Here is an 18,062-nt window from a genome sequence, read left to right as displayed (position 1 = left end):
CAACTGCGTTGTCATATTTAAAAAATAATTTATTGCGAAATAATAAGCTGCGTTTATCTGAGCATAGACCCCCATATCAAACTACTTATTCAACCAGCACTTGCGTAACAAAGTCACAGATTGCATTGAAATAAATCGTTTACCTTTGAAGATCTTGCTCTGGTTGCAATCCCAAGGCTCATTGTTACACAATGAATGGTCGTTTGTTCGGTTAAATCCATGTTTTATAGCCTAACACGAAACATTTTGTGAACGCTTATCTCGTTGAATTTCCTGTCATACAATTTTCAAAGTAACGTCCAACGTAAAGAGACTCTCTTTTCCTCGTCTTTTCCCTCTCTTTCCAGTCATGTTTGGTTTACTTGCAATCAACTCTTTGTTTGGAACGCAATCAACCCTGATGGGCCATTTTGCGGGCTCTATTGATATGGTAATACCGATTGGAAGACAACACGTGAGGAGCCCATTGCGCAGCAATTATATGACCACTGTCTTGTTGATTGACTCTATTTTAACCCAATGACCACTGATCTTCTTGAAATCTAGCTGGGTAGATAGCCAATGAGCAGATGTAACTGGAAATATCCCATGATTCATTGTTGTAAGACAAACCTATTCACTGGATGCTGGCGTAAAGACCGTTCTTTCGCCATTGCCAATTGAACCGTGAAGGAGTGACTAATTACGCACAGACGTTTTTCAGTAATTTGCTACTTCAACTGTTTATTTCGCGAATAAAATGGCAAATAAGTCTAAGAAAGCTACCTCTAAGACTAGATACACGAATGTAGAAATGATTTTGGAAGAGATTGACCGGGAAAGTGAGACAGATTTGGCAGAGATTGAAGACTCCATTAGCTCCCATAGTTTCGATTCTGAAACTGAGGCATATTTTTTGAACGGAGAGGACATCGTTTTGGACTGGTAAGTTGCTCTCATGCTAATGCCGTTGTTTGACTTTAATATAAAATATTATTAGTGATTGTTTTTACATTTTATTTGCAAAAATGGCTAAAGTACACGTTAGCTAGCCATTGTGAGTGAGGGCCTGTTTCTTTGAGAACGCATGGTCTACCTAAATAGCCTATTTTGGGGCTGGCCCATTTCACTTTGTCAATTGATGTGGAACAGCACTTTATATACATGTTTATTATAGCTGTTTTTACATTTTATTAGCAATATATAGCGATGTAATGAAATGGCTAAAGTACACGTTAGCTAGCCATTGTGAGTGAGGGCCTGTTTCTTTGAGAACGCATGGTCTACCTAAATAGCCTATTTTGGGGCTGGCCCATTTCACTTTGTCAATTGATGTGGAACAGCACTTTATATACATGTTTATTATAGCTGTTTTTACATTTTATTAGCAATATATAGCGATGTAATGAAATGGCTAAAGTGCACGTTAGCTTGTCATTGTGAGTGCCTGTTTCTTTGAGAACGCATGGTCTACCCAAATAGCCTATTTTGGGGCTGGCCCATTTCACTTTGTCAGTTGATGTGGAACAGCACTTTATATACATGTTTATTATAGCTGTTTTTACATTTTATTAGCAATATATAGCGATGTAATGAAATGGCTAAAGTGCACGTTAGCTTGTCATTGTGAGTGCCTGTTTCTTTGAGAACGCATGGTCTACCCAAATAGCCTATTTTGGGGCTGGCCCATTTCACTTTGTCAGTTGATGTGGAACAGCACTTTATATACATGTTTATTATAGCTGTTTTTACATTTTATTAGCAATATATAGCGATGTAATGAAATGGCTAAAGTGCACGTTAGCTTGTCATTGTGAGTGCCTGTTTCTTTGAGAACGCATGGTCTACCCAAATAGCCTATTTTGAGGCAGGCCCACATCAATTGCCAAAGTGATATGGAACAGCACTTTATGTTCCCTGTCCTCAATATGCATGTTTATTATAGCTGTTGATACAGGGCTACTCCCTGTACTCTATATGTATGTTTATTATAGCTGTTGATACAGGGCTCATATGTGAAACTATTCTAACTGAAAATTTTCTTTCACAGTGGCACTGACTCCGACTGGGAGCCCCCAGTGCCAAGGTGTCCATCCCCCTCTGAAGCTGGTTCATCCAGCTGTACCCCTGCTGTCTCTGGCTCCACACCTCCCGGGCCATCTAGAGGTGTGAAGAGGAAGAGGGGAAGTGTGCCACCCACTAACAGAGGGACAGAAGGGCGTTGGCACACCATCCTAGAAGATGATGTGGAGCCACCACAACCAACTTTCAGGCCGAAAAGGAAGCCAGGACCTCAGGTGAACCGCTCTACCACAGCATCGTCGAGGCCTGCAAGACGTACTTTCAGCCTGCCCAGAACGTGTCAATCGATGAGAGGATGGTAGCCTCAAAGGCAAGAATTGGCCTCAAACAATACATGAGAAACAAACCAACCAAGTGGGGTTACAAGCTGTTTGTTTTGGCTGATTCTGTATGTGCCTACACATGCAATTTCTTTGTCTACGAGGGGAAGAACAGTTTTGCTACCGGTAAGGGACTCAGCTATGACTCTGTAATGGAGTTATTGGATTTTCAACTGCTAGGGAAGGGCTACAAACTGTTTGTGGATAACTTCTACACAAGCCCTACCCTGTTTGCAGACCTAAGGAAGCTGGATGTATGGGCTTGTGGCACCATTCGTACCAACAGGGTGGGCTTTCCGAAGACTAAGGTGAACGACATGCCTAAGCGGGCTGAGCGGGGGAGCATGCGATGGATCCGTGAAGATGGCCTGCTTTTTGTAAAGTGGATGGATACCAGAGAGGTGGTGATGTGCTCCACTATCCACAAGTCCTTCAGTGGGGATCATGTTGTCAGGTGTGTGAAGGTCTGTCTGCAGTCTAGCTGAGCTATATCTTATATCTGGAGTATTTTTTCCTGTCTTATCCGGTGTCTTGTGTGAATTTAAGTCTGCTCTCTTTCTCTCCTTTCTCTCAGTGGACTTGAACCCCTGGGACCATGCTTCAGGACTACCTGACATGATGACTCCTTGCTGTCCCCCAGTCCACCTGGCCTTGCCGCTGTTCCAGTTTCAACTGTTCTGCCTGCGGCTATGGAACCCTAAACTGTACATTTTTTTCTCTTGGGGTGCTGTACTGTTGCACACTCTACAAACACTGTGATCTCCACCCGGCACAGCCAGAAGAGGACTGGCCACCCCTCATTGCCTTGTTTCTTCCTAGGTTTTTGCCTTTCTAGGTTGTTTTTCCTGTTTTTCCTATTTGATACAGGACTGAGGATGTGTAAAAGTGTGTAAATAGTTACCCATGTTACTTTGTAAATGTGTATATATATTTTTTTTTTCATAACATTTTTAAAAAAAAAAATGTTTACAAAAAAATTTCATTTTTTTTTTGAAATTTAAAAAAAAAAAATTGAAATTTTTTTTCAGAAATTTTAAAAATTTCATAAATTTTTTAAATTTTTGTGGGGGGGGTGTGTTAGAATACCATTTTGGTATTTTGTATATAGTTATTGGTTTCAAAATGTGTACTTCACCAATTTGGCCACTTGGGTACATTTGGTCTACTTGTGTGGGACACCTGGGTGACTTTATAATAAATGTTATGTAGCACACTCATTTTGGAAGTTATCATTCTGAAATTTTGCACAAGTACTGTTGCCCTCTTAATTTTTTCAAGAAAATTGTCCCCATCATCTTATCTGAATTTTTGTTTTATCTTGTTCATTTGAAAGATGATGATACAAAAATAAATAGAAAAAACGCATGTTTTTTTCCATAGTTTTATCTAAACCAGATCTAGTGTGTGTTATTCTCCTACATTCAATTCACATTTACACAAACTTCAGAGTGTTTTCTTTCAAATGGTACCAAGAATATGCATATACTTGGTTCTGTGCCTGAGCTACAGGCTGTTAGATTTGGGTATGTCTTCAGGCGGAAATTGCACAAAGTAGGGGGGTAGTTCTAAGAAGCAGTGGTTTGTGGTTTCAGTTTTGCACGAATGCTGCCATCAATCCACTGTTTCTGGTTTGGGAATGTACTCCTGGCTGTTTCCATGGCATCACAGCTCAATGACCCTGTTGACTTAGTCCCTTTCAATCAGCCTTTATTAAATCTATCGTAAATCTCAGTCAACCTTGACTGTGCTTTATGTGTGTGTGTGCTCCATGTGCACATTGGTTGAATAGCGACTTATCATCAGTGTTCCCTTACCATTGCAAGTCCAAAAATCCTCCATTTTGTTTATTTGTGTGTGTTTTTATTTATTGTGAATATGTCTATTTATCTGCATACCGCTATGCTTTTGACTTCAAGCCTGTCATGAAGTTTATAAGGGCTCTGAATAAAATATGTTATCTGATGAGCTGCAAACCATTCCTTTGAAGTTCTTACGGGCACCAGGGGAACATTGGCTAGAGTAAGTGCATGGTGCACACACCCTTCCTTTGTATTTAATCAATATCTCCCTTTATCAGCTGAGGCCTAAGGGGATGGACTATGAATGAGAACAAATCATCAGCATTTATGGTAAGTACTCCTTGACTGGAGGGCAGATGTATGGTGTAAAAGGCACTACCACTGCTTATCTAAAAGTGTGTCCTTAGTATATCAAACATTAGTCTATTAGTTGTCAATGAATGTTTCCCACAACGTTTGTTTCTTATGACAATGTTTTCTGTAGACAGATGTAAATATTTGATCAGTATGTGGAAAGAAGGCAGCTTTTCAAGTTTCCAGTTTTAGCTGTATGTACAGGATACACATGGTATACACCAATCACCGAAATGCTTACTTACAGGGTTCCTTCTCAACAGTGCAACAAAATTAAGAAATAAGAAAAGATAAGAATACAAACATAAAGTAAATGGCTCAGTAGACTAGAATAAACATTTTAGCATAAGTATAATACTGGAAGCACAATTTATAATCCAATATTTGAAGGTGTTTTGGGGAAGGGGGGATTCGGGGGAAAGTGTTTATATTGTGGAGTATTTTGCAAAAATAATAAGTCTGGTAGCAGCAGTTGTGATGTGTGTACAACATGAATGTATATGTGTGTGTATGTATGTGTGTGTATGTATATGTGTGTGTGGGTGTCAGTGAGTGCATGTGTGCTAAGGTGTGGAAAGTCCATGCAAGTGGTCAGTCTACTTCAAGTGTTCAGCAGTCTGAGCCTGTTGGTATCAGACCTCATGCTCCGACACCGTCTGCCCGACGGTAACGGAGTGAACAGCTCCCGACTGGGGTGTGTGGGGTATTTGATGATGCTGCGGGTCTTCCTCAGACATTGTTCCTAGATGGGTGGGAGGACGGTCCCAGTGATGTACTGGGCCATCTTCACCACATGCTGGAGTGCCTTGTGGTCGTGGACAAAGTCATTCCAGTACCAGGCCGTGATGCAACCAGTCAGGACGCTCTCAATGGTGCAAGCAGTAGTATTTGGAGAGAACCCGGGGTGGCATGCCACATTTCTTCAGCCGCCTTACAAGTGGTGGTGTTGTTGGTCCATGTCAAATCCTCGGTGATGTGGACGCTGAGGAACTTCAAACTGCTGACTCATTCTACTGCAGTCCCGTTGATGTGGATTATGGCATGTTCCCTCCTCTGCTTCCTGAAGTCAACAATCAACTCCTTTGTTTTGCTGATGTTGAAGGAGAGGTTGTTGTCCCGGAGCTGACAGGGTAACAATCTGTCGTTCAGCCCCAGAACAAGGCAGTTAACCCACTTATCACCTCCCTATAGGCCAACTTGTTGTTGGTTATGAGGCCTGCAACGGTGGTTTCATCAGCAAAGCTTGATTATGGAGATGATGTCTTGCAAAGCAATGCAGTCAAGGGTGAACAGCAGAGGGCCGAGGACACACCCCTGGGGTGCCCCTGTGTTAAGAGTCTGTGTAGGAGATGCTTTCGCCAATCCTCACAGCCTGTGATCTGCCCATCAGGAAGTCCAGGATCCAGTTGCAGAGGGTGGTGTCCAGAGCCAGGGCTCTGAGCCTGGTGTCGAGCTTGGAGGGAAGAATAGTGTTGAATGCTGAACTTTAGTCAATGAACAGCATTCTCACATAGAAATTCCTCTTGTCCAGATGTGTTAGGGCATGTGAATAGCAATGGAAATGGCATCTTCCGTGGATCTGTTGGAGCAGTGGGCAACATGGTGATAGTAATTTGGGCATGTCACCTAGTTTTTCTTGGACACTGGGGTGATGGTGGTCTCCTTGAAGCAGTTGGGGACTACAGCCTGGGACAGGGACAAGTTGAAATGTCAGAGGAGACCTCCACCAGATCAGCATACACTCTGAGGATGCGGCCAGGGATGTCGTCAGGACCGGCGGCTTTGTGAGCATTTGCTCTTTTTGTTTCAAATATTTTTTATTAAACACACACAAGAATGGTGTACAAGACAGGTATACAATTCTTATCTAAACATAAAAGAGCATACAGGAACAACAAGACCCAGAGTTCTGGGTGCAGAACAAATAATACAAAACACGACATACAAAACAAGGACAAGTAGAAATAAAGAGGGAAGATGTCCCCCCTACCCCCCCCCCTCCCTTATCCCCCCCTCCTTATTCCCCCTATTCCCCCCCCCCCCCCCCCTCCCAACTGCTCGGGTGGCAGGGCCAGCACATGCTGCCCAAAGGTAGATTAAAATATTACAATTGAGAGTGCGTTAATAAGTACAAATTCACAGCGCCGACTCGTCCAAGTAGGAGAGGAAAGGCTGCCAGATTTGATCAAATGTTGATCATTTATTGTTCAGAATATATCTAATTCTTTCTAAGTGTACAGTGTTTGCCAATTCACTGAGCCATAATTTGGTAGAGGGCGCTTCCCTCCTTTTCCAAAACAACAAGATTCGTTTTTTTGCCGAGATGAGACCCTACGAGATTAGTTGTTTTTGGGGGTTGGTTAATCCGTTTAGGGACTCAGATACTCCCAGGATTATCAGAAGCGGGTCTGGATCTATTGAAGTCTCCAAAACTTCAGAGAGGATCCCAAAAATTCCACACCAATAACCATGCAAGCTAGAGCATAGGGCAAAGCAGTGGAGTAGTGTACCCTGCGCAGACTGACATTTATCACATGTAGGGGATGTGTCAGGAAATATCCTATGCAGTTTAGTTTTGGAATAGTGTAATCTGTGTAATACCTTGAATTGTATGAGACGATGTCTGGAATTAATGGAGCATGTGTGGATATACTCCAAGCTCTCTTCCCAGTCTGCCACCGAGATGTCAGTCCCTAGTTCTTCCTCCCATTTTGCCTTGATGGCATCTGTAGAAGGTGTGCTAACAGATTGAAAAGCATCATATAGACGCGATATCAGTTTATCTGAGGTGGGGCATATTTTTATGCATCCGTCAAACATGGAAGGTTTAGCATTCCCAAATGTTGGGAGGTGCTTTCTAACGTAGTCTCTAATTTGTAGGTATCTGAAAAAATTACTTCTGGGAAGATTATACATTTCCCTCAGCAACTCAAAGGAAGCAAATGTCCCTTCTATGTATAAATCCCCTATGGTACTTATCCCCAACTCTCCCCATCGCTCAAAGGTGTTATCAAGGTTAGAAGGGGCAAAGGAGGGATTCCTGGCGACAGGGAGCATGAATGACATTGGTCTAAGCTCAAAGTGGACTTTAATTTGCTTCCAGATTCGGACTGTGCTATGTATAATAGGATTGTTACAATAAAGTGACATCTCCAGATTGACAGGCAACAAAATCACAGCGCCAATAGAGAAGGGGTGACACTCCTCACGCTCCATACCAAACCAGCTGGATGCCGGAAGTACGTCATCCAACAGAAACGTAACAACGCGGAGGTTAGCGGCCCAGTAATAAAATATAACATTTGGGAGAGACAATCCTCCTTCCATCTTGGATTTACACAGGTGTTTTTTACCTATCCTGTGTGTTTTATAATCCCAGATGAAAGGATTGATAATTGAGTCCAGTTGTTTATGAAAGGATTTAGGTATGAATACTGGGATGTTCTGATATAGGTAGAGCAGTTGTGGGAGGAAGACCATTTTAATGGCATTAATTCTTCCGAGCAGAGAAATTGGGAGAGTTCTCCAAAATAGTATGTTTGCTTTGAGTTTTTGTATCAGAGAGGGGAAATTCTCTTTAAATAGTAAGGAGTATTGTTTGGTAACTTAAATTTTTCTGAAGATAACTTAAATGGGAGATGTTCTAGCGAGGAGGTATTTTGCGACCGTATGGGCATTAATTCACTCTTGTTCCAATTTATTCTGTATCCCGAGAAGGTACCAAACAAATTGATCACATCAAGAATAGCTGGGATACTAGCCTGGGGTTCTGTTACATAGAGGAGGATGTCATCTGCGTATAGGGAGATCTTATTTAGAGTATCTTTAGTATTATAGCCGTGTATTGCCGCATGAGATCTAATCGTCTGAGCGAGCGGTTCGATAATTAGGGCGAAGAGCATAGGCGACAGCGCACAACCCTGCCTTGTCCCCCTGTTGAGGTTAAATCGGGGCGACAATGATTGGTTAGTGAGTATTCTGGCACAGGGGTTCCTATATAAAAGCTGGATCCAATTTATGAACCTATCTCCAATATTACATTTCTGTAGGACCTTGAATAGATAGGGCCACTCAACTTGGTCAAAGGCCTTTTCGGCGTCAAGAGATATGACGGCAAGGTCCACGTTGGGTAACCTCTGAGAATACATAATATTGAAGAGGCGCCTGAGATTGAAGAATGAGTTTCTGTTAGGGATAAAGCCGGTCTGATCCGAATGGACCAATTTGCCAGTTAAAGTGCTAAGCCTGTTAGCCAGAGTTTTTGCTAAAATCTTTTGGTCTGTATTAAGGAGAGATATTGGTCTGTATGACCCTACCTCTTCTGGATCTTTACCCTTCTTATGTATAACTGTAATGAACGCTTTGTCCAAAGTAGAAGGGAGAGCTCCATCCTCATTGGCCTGAACCAACATTTTGTGCAGGTAGGGAGAGAGCATGTTGCTGAATGTTTTATAGAATTCACCAGGGTATCCATCTGGGCCCGGGGTCTTGCCACTCTTTAGAGATTTAATTGTTTCTCTAATTTCATCAAGAGATATTTCCTTATTCAGGAAGTTAGAATATTCCTGGTTCAGGGTAGGAAGATTACAGTCCTCCAAAAATGTTTGCATAATTAAGGGTTAGGATCCGCTTTATATGTATATACAGTCTCATAAAACTGCCGGAATCTGTCATTGATGTCTTTGGGGGAAGAGAGTAATTCCCCAGATGCAGATTTAACCCTGTGAATCATTCGGTCACTCACATTTTTTCGAAGTTGTCTGGCGAGTAATTTGTGTGGTTTGTCACCAAACTCAAAATATTTTTGCTTGGCATAGAGAAAAGATTTAGCAATTTTAGCTGAGAGAATCTGATTATATTCAAATTTTAAAGAGGTATTTTTTTTATGTTTCTCCATAGATGGGTGGCTAGAATTCTCCCTATCCAGTAAGTGAATTTGTCCCTCCAGTTCTTCCAGTTTTCCTCTGTTTTGCCGACTCTTGGCAGCCTGAAAGGAGATGATACAGCCTCTCAGATAAGCCTTCAGTGTTTCCCACAATAATGCTGGGGAGGTCTCTGTGTTGTCATTGGTATCAAAGAAAAATATTATTTGGTCTATTACCAAATATATTCACAGAATGTTGGTTCTGTGAGGAGCTGAGGATTCAACCTCCAGACCCTCTCGTTTGGTACAATGTCACCCAATCTCAGGGAGAAGGTGAGTGGACTGTGGTCCGAGATTATAATATCATGATACCTCACATTACAGGTATAGGGGAGTAGTCTAGCATCCAACAAAAAGTAGTCAATTTGAGTGTAAACCTTGTGAACATGAGAGTAAAAGGAGTGTTCCCTACCCATAGGGTTAGCGATCCTCCATATATCAAATAATAATAATAATAATAATTTTTTATGTAGGTATTCAAGAATTCGCTTGAATAGGAGGTAGGGGTTCGCCGGGTAGAGGATCTATCCAAATATTGGTCTAGCACACAGTTAAGGTCCCCTCCAATGACCAGGTTAGTATGGGAGATATCTGGAATCAGGGCAAGGACTCTTTTGAAAAAAGAGGGGTTGTCAATGTTTGGCCCATAGATATTTAGTAGAGTTACTGAGGTAGAGTGGATTTCTCCTATTGCGATCACATACCGACCCTCTTTATCCGCAATAGTGGTTTTATGTAGAAAGGGAATTCCTTTCCGTACCAGAATTGCTGTGCCTCTCGTTTTGGCAGAGAAGTTGAGAGTGATACACTTGCCCCACCCACCTACACTTAAGTCTGCTATGAGAGTTATTCTTCAGATGGGTTTCTTGCAAAAATATAATATCAGACGAGAGTGCTTTCAAGTGGGCTAGGACCTTGCCCCTCTTAATTGGTTCGTTTAAACCATTGACATTCCAGGAAGTGAATGTAAGCCCCGCCCTCCTCTCGTTTGTAGTTCCTATGGTGGCCTGCATACCATGTAACTTGATAAAAAGGTAAGAAAGCGCACCAAACCATCACGATCAGCATATGTAGCACCTACACCCGAGCAGTATCCAACCCACCCCTCCCCCCTGCAAGCACCTTTACTTCCCACCCTGTTCCCCTAATTTCCCCAACTCTTACCCCCCCAACAGGCATGCACAAACAGGAGAGAAAAAAAAGGAAAAATAAAAATAATAAACACATTGTCTGGCCGATGCCAAAAAAGCACGGCGCGACCTCGAACAAGAGGTAAAACAAAAATAAAATCCCAACTATACGTTCACCTCTCACTATCCTAGAACTTCTACTAACATATGAACTGAGGAGGCTCCCGCGAGTTAAGTGTTCAGTTAGCATCTAATAAACCTAAACAGAATAAGTTGCAACTTAAACATATTGCGCATTTAAGCGTCATCCTGGGTCAATCCCAGAGATAAGCAAGATATAGCCTCAATATTATATTGCTAAGCACTGCCGGTCAAAAAATAAACCATCCGCAACCGACATAGTCAGCCGTACCTTTACATACTGTATATATATATATATATATATATATATATATATATATATATATATATATATATATATATATATATACACACATACACACACATACACACATACACATATACACATATACATACATACACACATACATACACACATACACACACACACACACATATACACACACATATACATACATACATACATATGTATGTATACATACCCACACAAAAAAATCATATATAAAAATATATATTTAAAGACTATGTATATACATCCATATGCACATATACACATACAAACATTCATACCCCAGAATAACAATCTACACTGATTTAAAATATACACATAATACTAAAATGCTAAGAGAAAATAGTAATAAAGTACAAATATTAATTATATGTACGCACACCTACACAGACATAAGCACTACAGAGGGCTGGTGGGACTCTAGTCGGGAGAGAGGCCCACGGCCAGACAAAGGCAGAACGGCACAAAACATCAACTTGCTAACCAGGTGTCTGCCCCCTCCCAACCATCACCCCCAGTCCCCTGCAAGCAATAAATAAATGGTATGGTAGTAAGAATAATGTAAGGATTGTAAAATAAATAACGAAACAAAACAAAAGTGAGGGAATATAAGTATATCCGTCCGAAGGTGTCAGTGATCAAACCTGGAAGTAAAAAATATGCATCGCTCTGAGCACAGCCGGGATGAAAGTGAATTTAACGTTAAATGAGAGCTCTGACCGCCATCCATTGGTCTGCTCAGCGTCTTACATGTTCGGTAGCCCTTGTTGAGCCCGTTTAATACGTTTTCACCCAATATGGTATAGTATGGATTCGAGTCCATGAGCAGACCCTAACACGCAATAACAAGGCACTCTAACCTGTACGGGGGATTGGTGTATATCCCCGGATAAACTTCTCTGCATCCAAAACCGAGGAGAGCCAAATCTTCTCACCGGAAGGCGGGGTAATTCTTAGTCTTGCAGGGAAGAGTAAGGCTGGGCGAAGATGGAGTTTGTAGAGTTTGGTCATGACATCTCTGTAGTCGGCGCGATGCTTTGCCACATCGGGCGCATAATCCTCATAGACACGGAATGGATGCCCTTTATGTGACAGGTTGCCCCTCATTCGAGCTTCACGCAGGATAAGATCCTTGGTCTTGAAACTGTGACAACAGATGATTACTGGGCGAGGACGTTGGCCCGGTCCAGGCACTGGGACAAGGGAGCGATGTGCACGGTCCAGCTGGGGATCCGAATCCAAAACATCCGATCCCATTGCATCCTTCAATAGCTTGGCGAAGAAGTCGGTGGGGCGAGAGCCCGCCTCTACCCCCTCTGCCAGACCAACAACGCGAAGGTTATTACGTCTGTATCGGCCCTCCAGGTCCACCACTTTCACAGAAAGCCTCTTCACACTATCCTGCAATGACGTGCATAGCTTCTCTAACTCGTCGATCCTACCAGCATTGAATTCAGAAGCTTTCTCAAGGTCCACAATACTCAGGCCATGCGAAGCGACCGTTCGAATGATGCTCTCGATTTTGGTGTCCAGTTCAGCAATAGTGGCCTTAAGATCCTCAGCTATAGCAACACGTAGCTCCCCCAAAGCCCGGGTAAGTTGCATGTGTCACGTTGTTGCATGTGCCTCCCGCCATGTCTGTCTCGTTGTTTAGTGGGGAGTAGGCCTCCGCTGTGGATTTATTGTCCTTTGGTCGCTTCTTACTTGGCATTTTCATATAAAAAGTTACAACCTTGTATTAGAAAGAAACGTTTGTTGTAAAAAGTGCCATAAAGTAGGTTAAATTAGATTATTTTGCAAAAAAGTTGCAGGAGCCTCTCACACACAGCCGTTCACTCCAACATGCTAGCTCCGCCCTAGCATTTACTCTTTTGAGAGTTTTCATCACGTCAGCCTCGGTGAGTAAAAACACCTGGTTAAGCAGCAAGAGCCTTCCTGGATGGCTCGGTATTGTCTGTCTCGAAGAGAGCATAGAATGTGTTAAGCTTGTCTGGGAGGAAGGCTTCGGTGGGCACCACAGCTGGATTTGCCTCTGTAGTCTATGATAGTCTGCAGTCCTTGCCACATGCGATGCGAGTCTGAGTTGTCGAACATCAATTCATGTTTGAGCCTGTATGGTCTTTTGCATCCCTAATGAATTTGCGGAGCTCGTACCTGCTTGCCTTGTATGCATCCTGCGCCACTGAGACATCGGGGTTTGTTCTGCTGACATTTAATGCTGCAGTACATTCTTTCAGCATGGTATGGATATGTCCATTCATCCAGGGTTTTTGGTTGGGGTATGTTCGGATTGTTATTGTGGGTAAAACATCTTCAACACAATTCCTAATGAAGCCTATGACTAACGATGTATCTTTTAACATATTCCAATCTGTATTCTCAAAATAGTCCTGCAGCATTGAATCTGCCTCCTCTGTCCAGCGCATCACTATTCTCTGTGTTGGTGGCTGCCTCTTGAGTTGCTGCTGCTTGTAGGCGGGGAGTAGGAACAGAGAGGCTTGATCTTAAGGGTAGGCTTTGTCAAAGAGGTGGTGCTTTATGAGGGACTGAAAGATGGTCATGGACTCAGTCACAGATGGCTAGAGGAAGTTCCAGAGGAGGAAGTTTCTAGCAAAAAGGAGGGATACTTGTATACATTTAAAAATGTCCTCCTGATTCAGGGAGCAATCAAAATGAGAATACAAAACTTAATTGATAATTTAGTTGCACAAATCTGACCAATCACATCATGTTTAGCTTTGCATTCCCATTATGATTGGTTGTTGAACTCAGATAGGATACCATTTGAAATATATAAAAGCATCCTTTAAGTTTTCATTCTGAGAACTCTGAAGGACCGAAACAACTTCTCTGGTTTTAAATTGTCTCTGTGGCATCGATATGAGTCAAAAACATGAATTATAGTGTCAAAATTGACTACAAAGAATAAATAGGATCGTTTTGGCCAAAAAGTCAGTCTCGTCCAAAACTGAGTTTTGTAAGTAAGTTACTGGAGCATAACATACTGGAGGGTTGGGTATGGATTACTTATAGTGCCTGCCCACTTTAGCCAATGATGCCCAATTGTTCATAGACAACACGTTGTGGTCTGCCTCCAGCTGCCATGTGGACATTTGTTGTCAAGTTTGCATATGGGTGAAACGCACTCACATTTCACTTATCAGCAGTGTAAAGGTGGCAGGTAGCCTAGCGGTTAAGAGTGTTGGGCCAGTAACCGAGCTGTTGCTGGTTTGAATCCTTGAGCTGACTAGGTGAAAAATATGTACCCTTGAGCAAGGCACTTAACCCTAATTGCTCCTGTAAGTCGCACTGGATACGTGTATCTGCTAAATTACTCAGATTTAAATTATTTAAGTAGTACTTTAAAGTATTTTTACTTAAATCGTTTTTTGGGGTATCTGTACTTTACTGTTGTAATGAACACAATGGGAGACAGAGAGCTGGTTTCAAGTGCAGGGCGCAGCAGGTGTTTATTGTGAAGGACCACAGGAGGAGGCAGGTAGGGGGCAGTCCAGGGGCAGGCAGAAGGTCATACACAGGGGTCCAAAAAGGCAACAGTACAGGCAGGAAAAAGGCTAGTAACGTCACCTAGGATATCAGTCAATAGGTTGATAACAGGAAATCTGATAGCAAGTATAGGCAGGGAATAGGTATCGTTAGTGAGGCATGCAAAAACTACCATACACGGGAGGCTTAAATTACAACTAAACAACCAGTGCTCCGAATAGCAGTGTATCACAAAACAAACAATACCTCACAATGATGGGGTACAAAGAACTGAACTAAATAGGTGTGATGATGACATACAGGTGTGTGAACAGGTGATCAGAATTCAGATGATTGGGATCTGGAGAGTGAGCTGCGTTCAGGGGATCTACGTGTTTGAGAGTGAGTTGGAAGAAGACTTTACAACTATGCATATTTTGGAACATTTTTACTTCACTACATTCCAAAAGAAAAGAATGTACTTTTTACTCCATATGTTTTCCCTGACACCCAAAAGTACTCATTACATTTTGAATGCTTAGCAGGACAGGAAAATGGTCCAATTCACACACTTTCAAGAGAACATCCCTGGTCATCTCTACTGCCGCTGATCTGGCGGACTCACTAAACACAAATTATTAGTTTATAAATTATGTCAGTGTTGGAGTGTGTCCCCTGGCTATCCGTAAATAAAATAAAAACACGAAAATTGTGCCATCTGGTTTGCTTAATATAAGGAATTTCAAATGATTTATACTTTTACTTTTACAATTGATACTACTTAAGTATATTTTATCAATTACATTTACTTTTGATTCTTAAGTATATTTAAAAACCAAATATTTTAGACTTTTACTCAAGTAATATTTAACTGAGTGACTTTAACTTGAGTAATTTTCTGTTACGGTATCTTTAATTTTACTCACATTCATTTGTTAAAAATACTAAAAACATAATTCCACTTTGACATTATGGGGTGACACAATCTCAATGTAATCAATTTTCAGGCTGTAACACACCAACATGTATGCCTCATCAAAATTATATCTCAGTGATCTACTGACAGTTCTTCGGACGTCATGGTAAAGTTTCTGCTCTGACATGCATTGTCCGCTGTGGGACCTTGTATAGACAGGTGTGTTTATTTCTAAATCATGTCCAAACAATTGTGTTAGCCACAGACATACGCTGCCATGCCCATCAGGCGTTGGCAAACACCTCAGACAGGCTGGTCTCATAGACAGCGATCCAGGACACTCAAGTTAGTATGATACTGTACGCTACGTTTGGTATGGTTACATAAAAAATTAAAGGAGGGTGGTTGGTCGAAGCAGGGGTGGGTGGGTGTATAACACGAACGTCTAGCAATCCAAAGGTTTTGTGTTCAAATCTCATCACGGTCAACTTAAGAATTTTTGCTAATTAGCAACTTTGGAAATATTTAGTGCTTTTTCAGCTGCTTTTCAATTACTTGGCATGTTACCTAACCTTAACCCTGTAGCCTGCCCCAGATTTGATTTACTATGTTACGTCTACCCCTGAGTCCAGGTTGCATCAGATGGGACAAAACGTGATTACTAATAAGACAGTACATCACAAGTGTTTAGTAATATCATCCTTTCAATACATGTGTCACTCATCAATTGTTCCTCATTTTTCTACAGATGGGCAGGAGAGATGCTTTTCCAATGGAATTCTCTGACTGAAAGACAGGTTGATACTGATGTCAGAATTGAGAGAGACCTAGCACAGAGCATAAAAATTCTATACCACACATCTCTTACGTTTTATCGTCTTTTGTTATTATTGAATCGAATGGTACTATCAATGGGGGGGGGGGGGGGGGGGGGCACTACTTCTAAAGCATTATGTGAAGTATGGTTTATTCTACACTGAACTGTTACAATTGAAAGTTATCTAAACACTTTGTTTAGAATTTCTACATAAGTTTATACATTTTACTTTTCTCATATTATTTTCTCATTTGCAGAAAAAAGGTCAGTAGCCTACAGAGTGGCATGAGAAAAGTGCCATCCTCCTGCATCACATATTTTCCTGTAGTTATTTTGCCTGCTGGACCCATGGGTTAAGGCAAATTCTGGCATATCCAGGATGGAGTGTCACCCCTTCTGCCACCTAACTGAACCTGTCTCTAACTGGTAATACATCACCCACTGGAGACTTGAAGACAGAACATCACTCAACCGTGCGTGTCAGTGTGTGTTTAGACACCCAAATCCTTAGATTTGTCCAAATAGACAAGTCATGGCCGCTAGCATTTGTTAATGAGCAATGATGAAAAACAAGGCCAAATCAAGAAGTGGAGTTGCCCTTCAATGTAGTTAAGAAGGATTTTTGGACTTGAAACCCAGTGAGATTCTGGTGCGAAGAAGAAAAAGCTGAAGTCAATATTTATTAATAAAAAAATGTATTTAACCTTTATTTAACTAGGCAGGTGTAGAGAGAGCTCTTGGTTCTCTATGGTATAGTAGGTCAGGGCGTGACTAGGGTGTGATCTAGTATACATATTTCTATGTTGGTGCTATGTGGTTCCCAATTAGAGGCAGCTGTTTATCGTTGCCTCTGATTGGGGATCATATTTAAGTATATATTTCTCCCACCTGTGTTTGTGGGATATTATTTTGTGTTTGTGCATGTGCACCACATAGTCATGTTTTGGTGTTCGTTTTTGTTTCGCTTAATTTTCACTTTATAATAAAGATGTGGAACTCCATGTACACTGCGCCTTGGTCCAGTTCCTGTGACAGCAGGTCAGTTAAGAACAAATTATTATTTACAATAATGGCCTATCAAATGGCAAAAGGCCTCTTGCGGGTATGGTGGGATTAAAAATATAAATAACAAATATAGGACAAAACACACATCACAACAAGAGAGACAACACTACATAAAGAGAGACCTAAGATGACAACATAGCATGGCATCAACAAATGACAGTACAGCATGATAGTAACATGACAACAACATGGTAGCAACACAACATGACAGCAGCACATCATGGGAGCAGCACAAAACAGGGTACAAACATTGTTGGGCACAGACAACAGCACAAAGGGCAAGAAGGTCGAGACAACAATACATTAATACGACAATACAATATGACAAAAATATTTATCAATTCAATTAAATAATACAGTTACAACATAAGACAAACAAGACAGCCTGTAGCAGGTTTATTATCAGCCTGGACTGCCTAGTGGTCACTATTCTATTCTGCTGTCAAAAGACAGCGATCACTATCGGCTGTCCAGGCTGATCTATTATCAAAATGTCTCCATCCATTCCATTATAGACTACTTTTTTGGCAATGTAATAGTGTCACCTTGTGGAATTGTAATTATTTGCAATACAAAATCGATACTACTGTTTATAAGTTACATGGTGACATATTGCTATACAAGCTTATTGTTGTAACATGCAGGCCTACACATGTTTTGTTGTTGAACTGAGTGTGTCTTGTAACCTGTCAGCGGCAGCAAGCCGCAATACATCCAGCCTCCAGGAAAGCCATGAGAAAACAAAAATGTATGCCAGGGA

The 18,062-nt window shown here is 41.5% G+C and overlaps 1 protein-coding gene across 3 annotated transcripts; it reads left to right on the top strand.

The window, feature by feature from the left end:
- Nucleotides 1-666: 666 nt before the first annotated feature.
- On the top strand, nt 667-3,321 carry LOC110485777 (uncharacterized). Of its 3 annotated transcripts, none has more exons than XR_016493327.1 (3): nt 667-924; nt 2,030-2,845; nt 2,956-3,321. XR_016493327.1 is itself a non-coding variant. In XM_090227009.1 (3 exons), exons 1-3 carry the CDS (start codon nt 740-742, stop codon nt 2,962-2,964), a joined length of 441 nt encoding a protein of 146 aa, XP_090083135.1. In that variant the 5' UTR covers nt 669-739; the 3' UTR covers nt 2,965-3,319. The 3 variants fall into 3 exon arrangements, 1 of the variants encoding a protein (XP_090083135.1); XR_016493326.1 differs by having other exon boundaries at nt 2,030-2,835; nt 2,956-3,320; XM_090227009.1 differs by having other exon boundaries at nt 669-924; nt 2,030-2,276; nt 2,956-3,319.
- The last annotated feature ends 14,741 nt before the right edge of the window (nt 3,322-18,062 follow it).

The sequence above is a fragment of the Oncorhynchus mykiss genome, chromosome 29 (assembly GCF_057628025.1).
Source record: "Oncorhynchus mykiss isolate SJ-2025 chromosome 29, ASM5762802v1, whole genome shotgun sequence".
Classification (NCBI taxonomy): domain Eukaryota; kingdom Metazoa; phylum Chordata; class Actinopteri; order Salmoniformes; family Salmonidae; genus Oncorhynchus; species Oncorhynchus mykiss.
The sequence above is the reverse complement of the archived record's forward strand: the minus strand, read 5'-3'. Positions and strand labels throughout refer to the sequence as shown.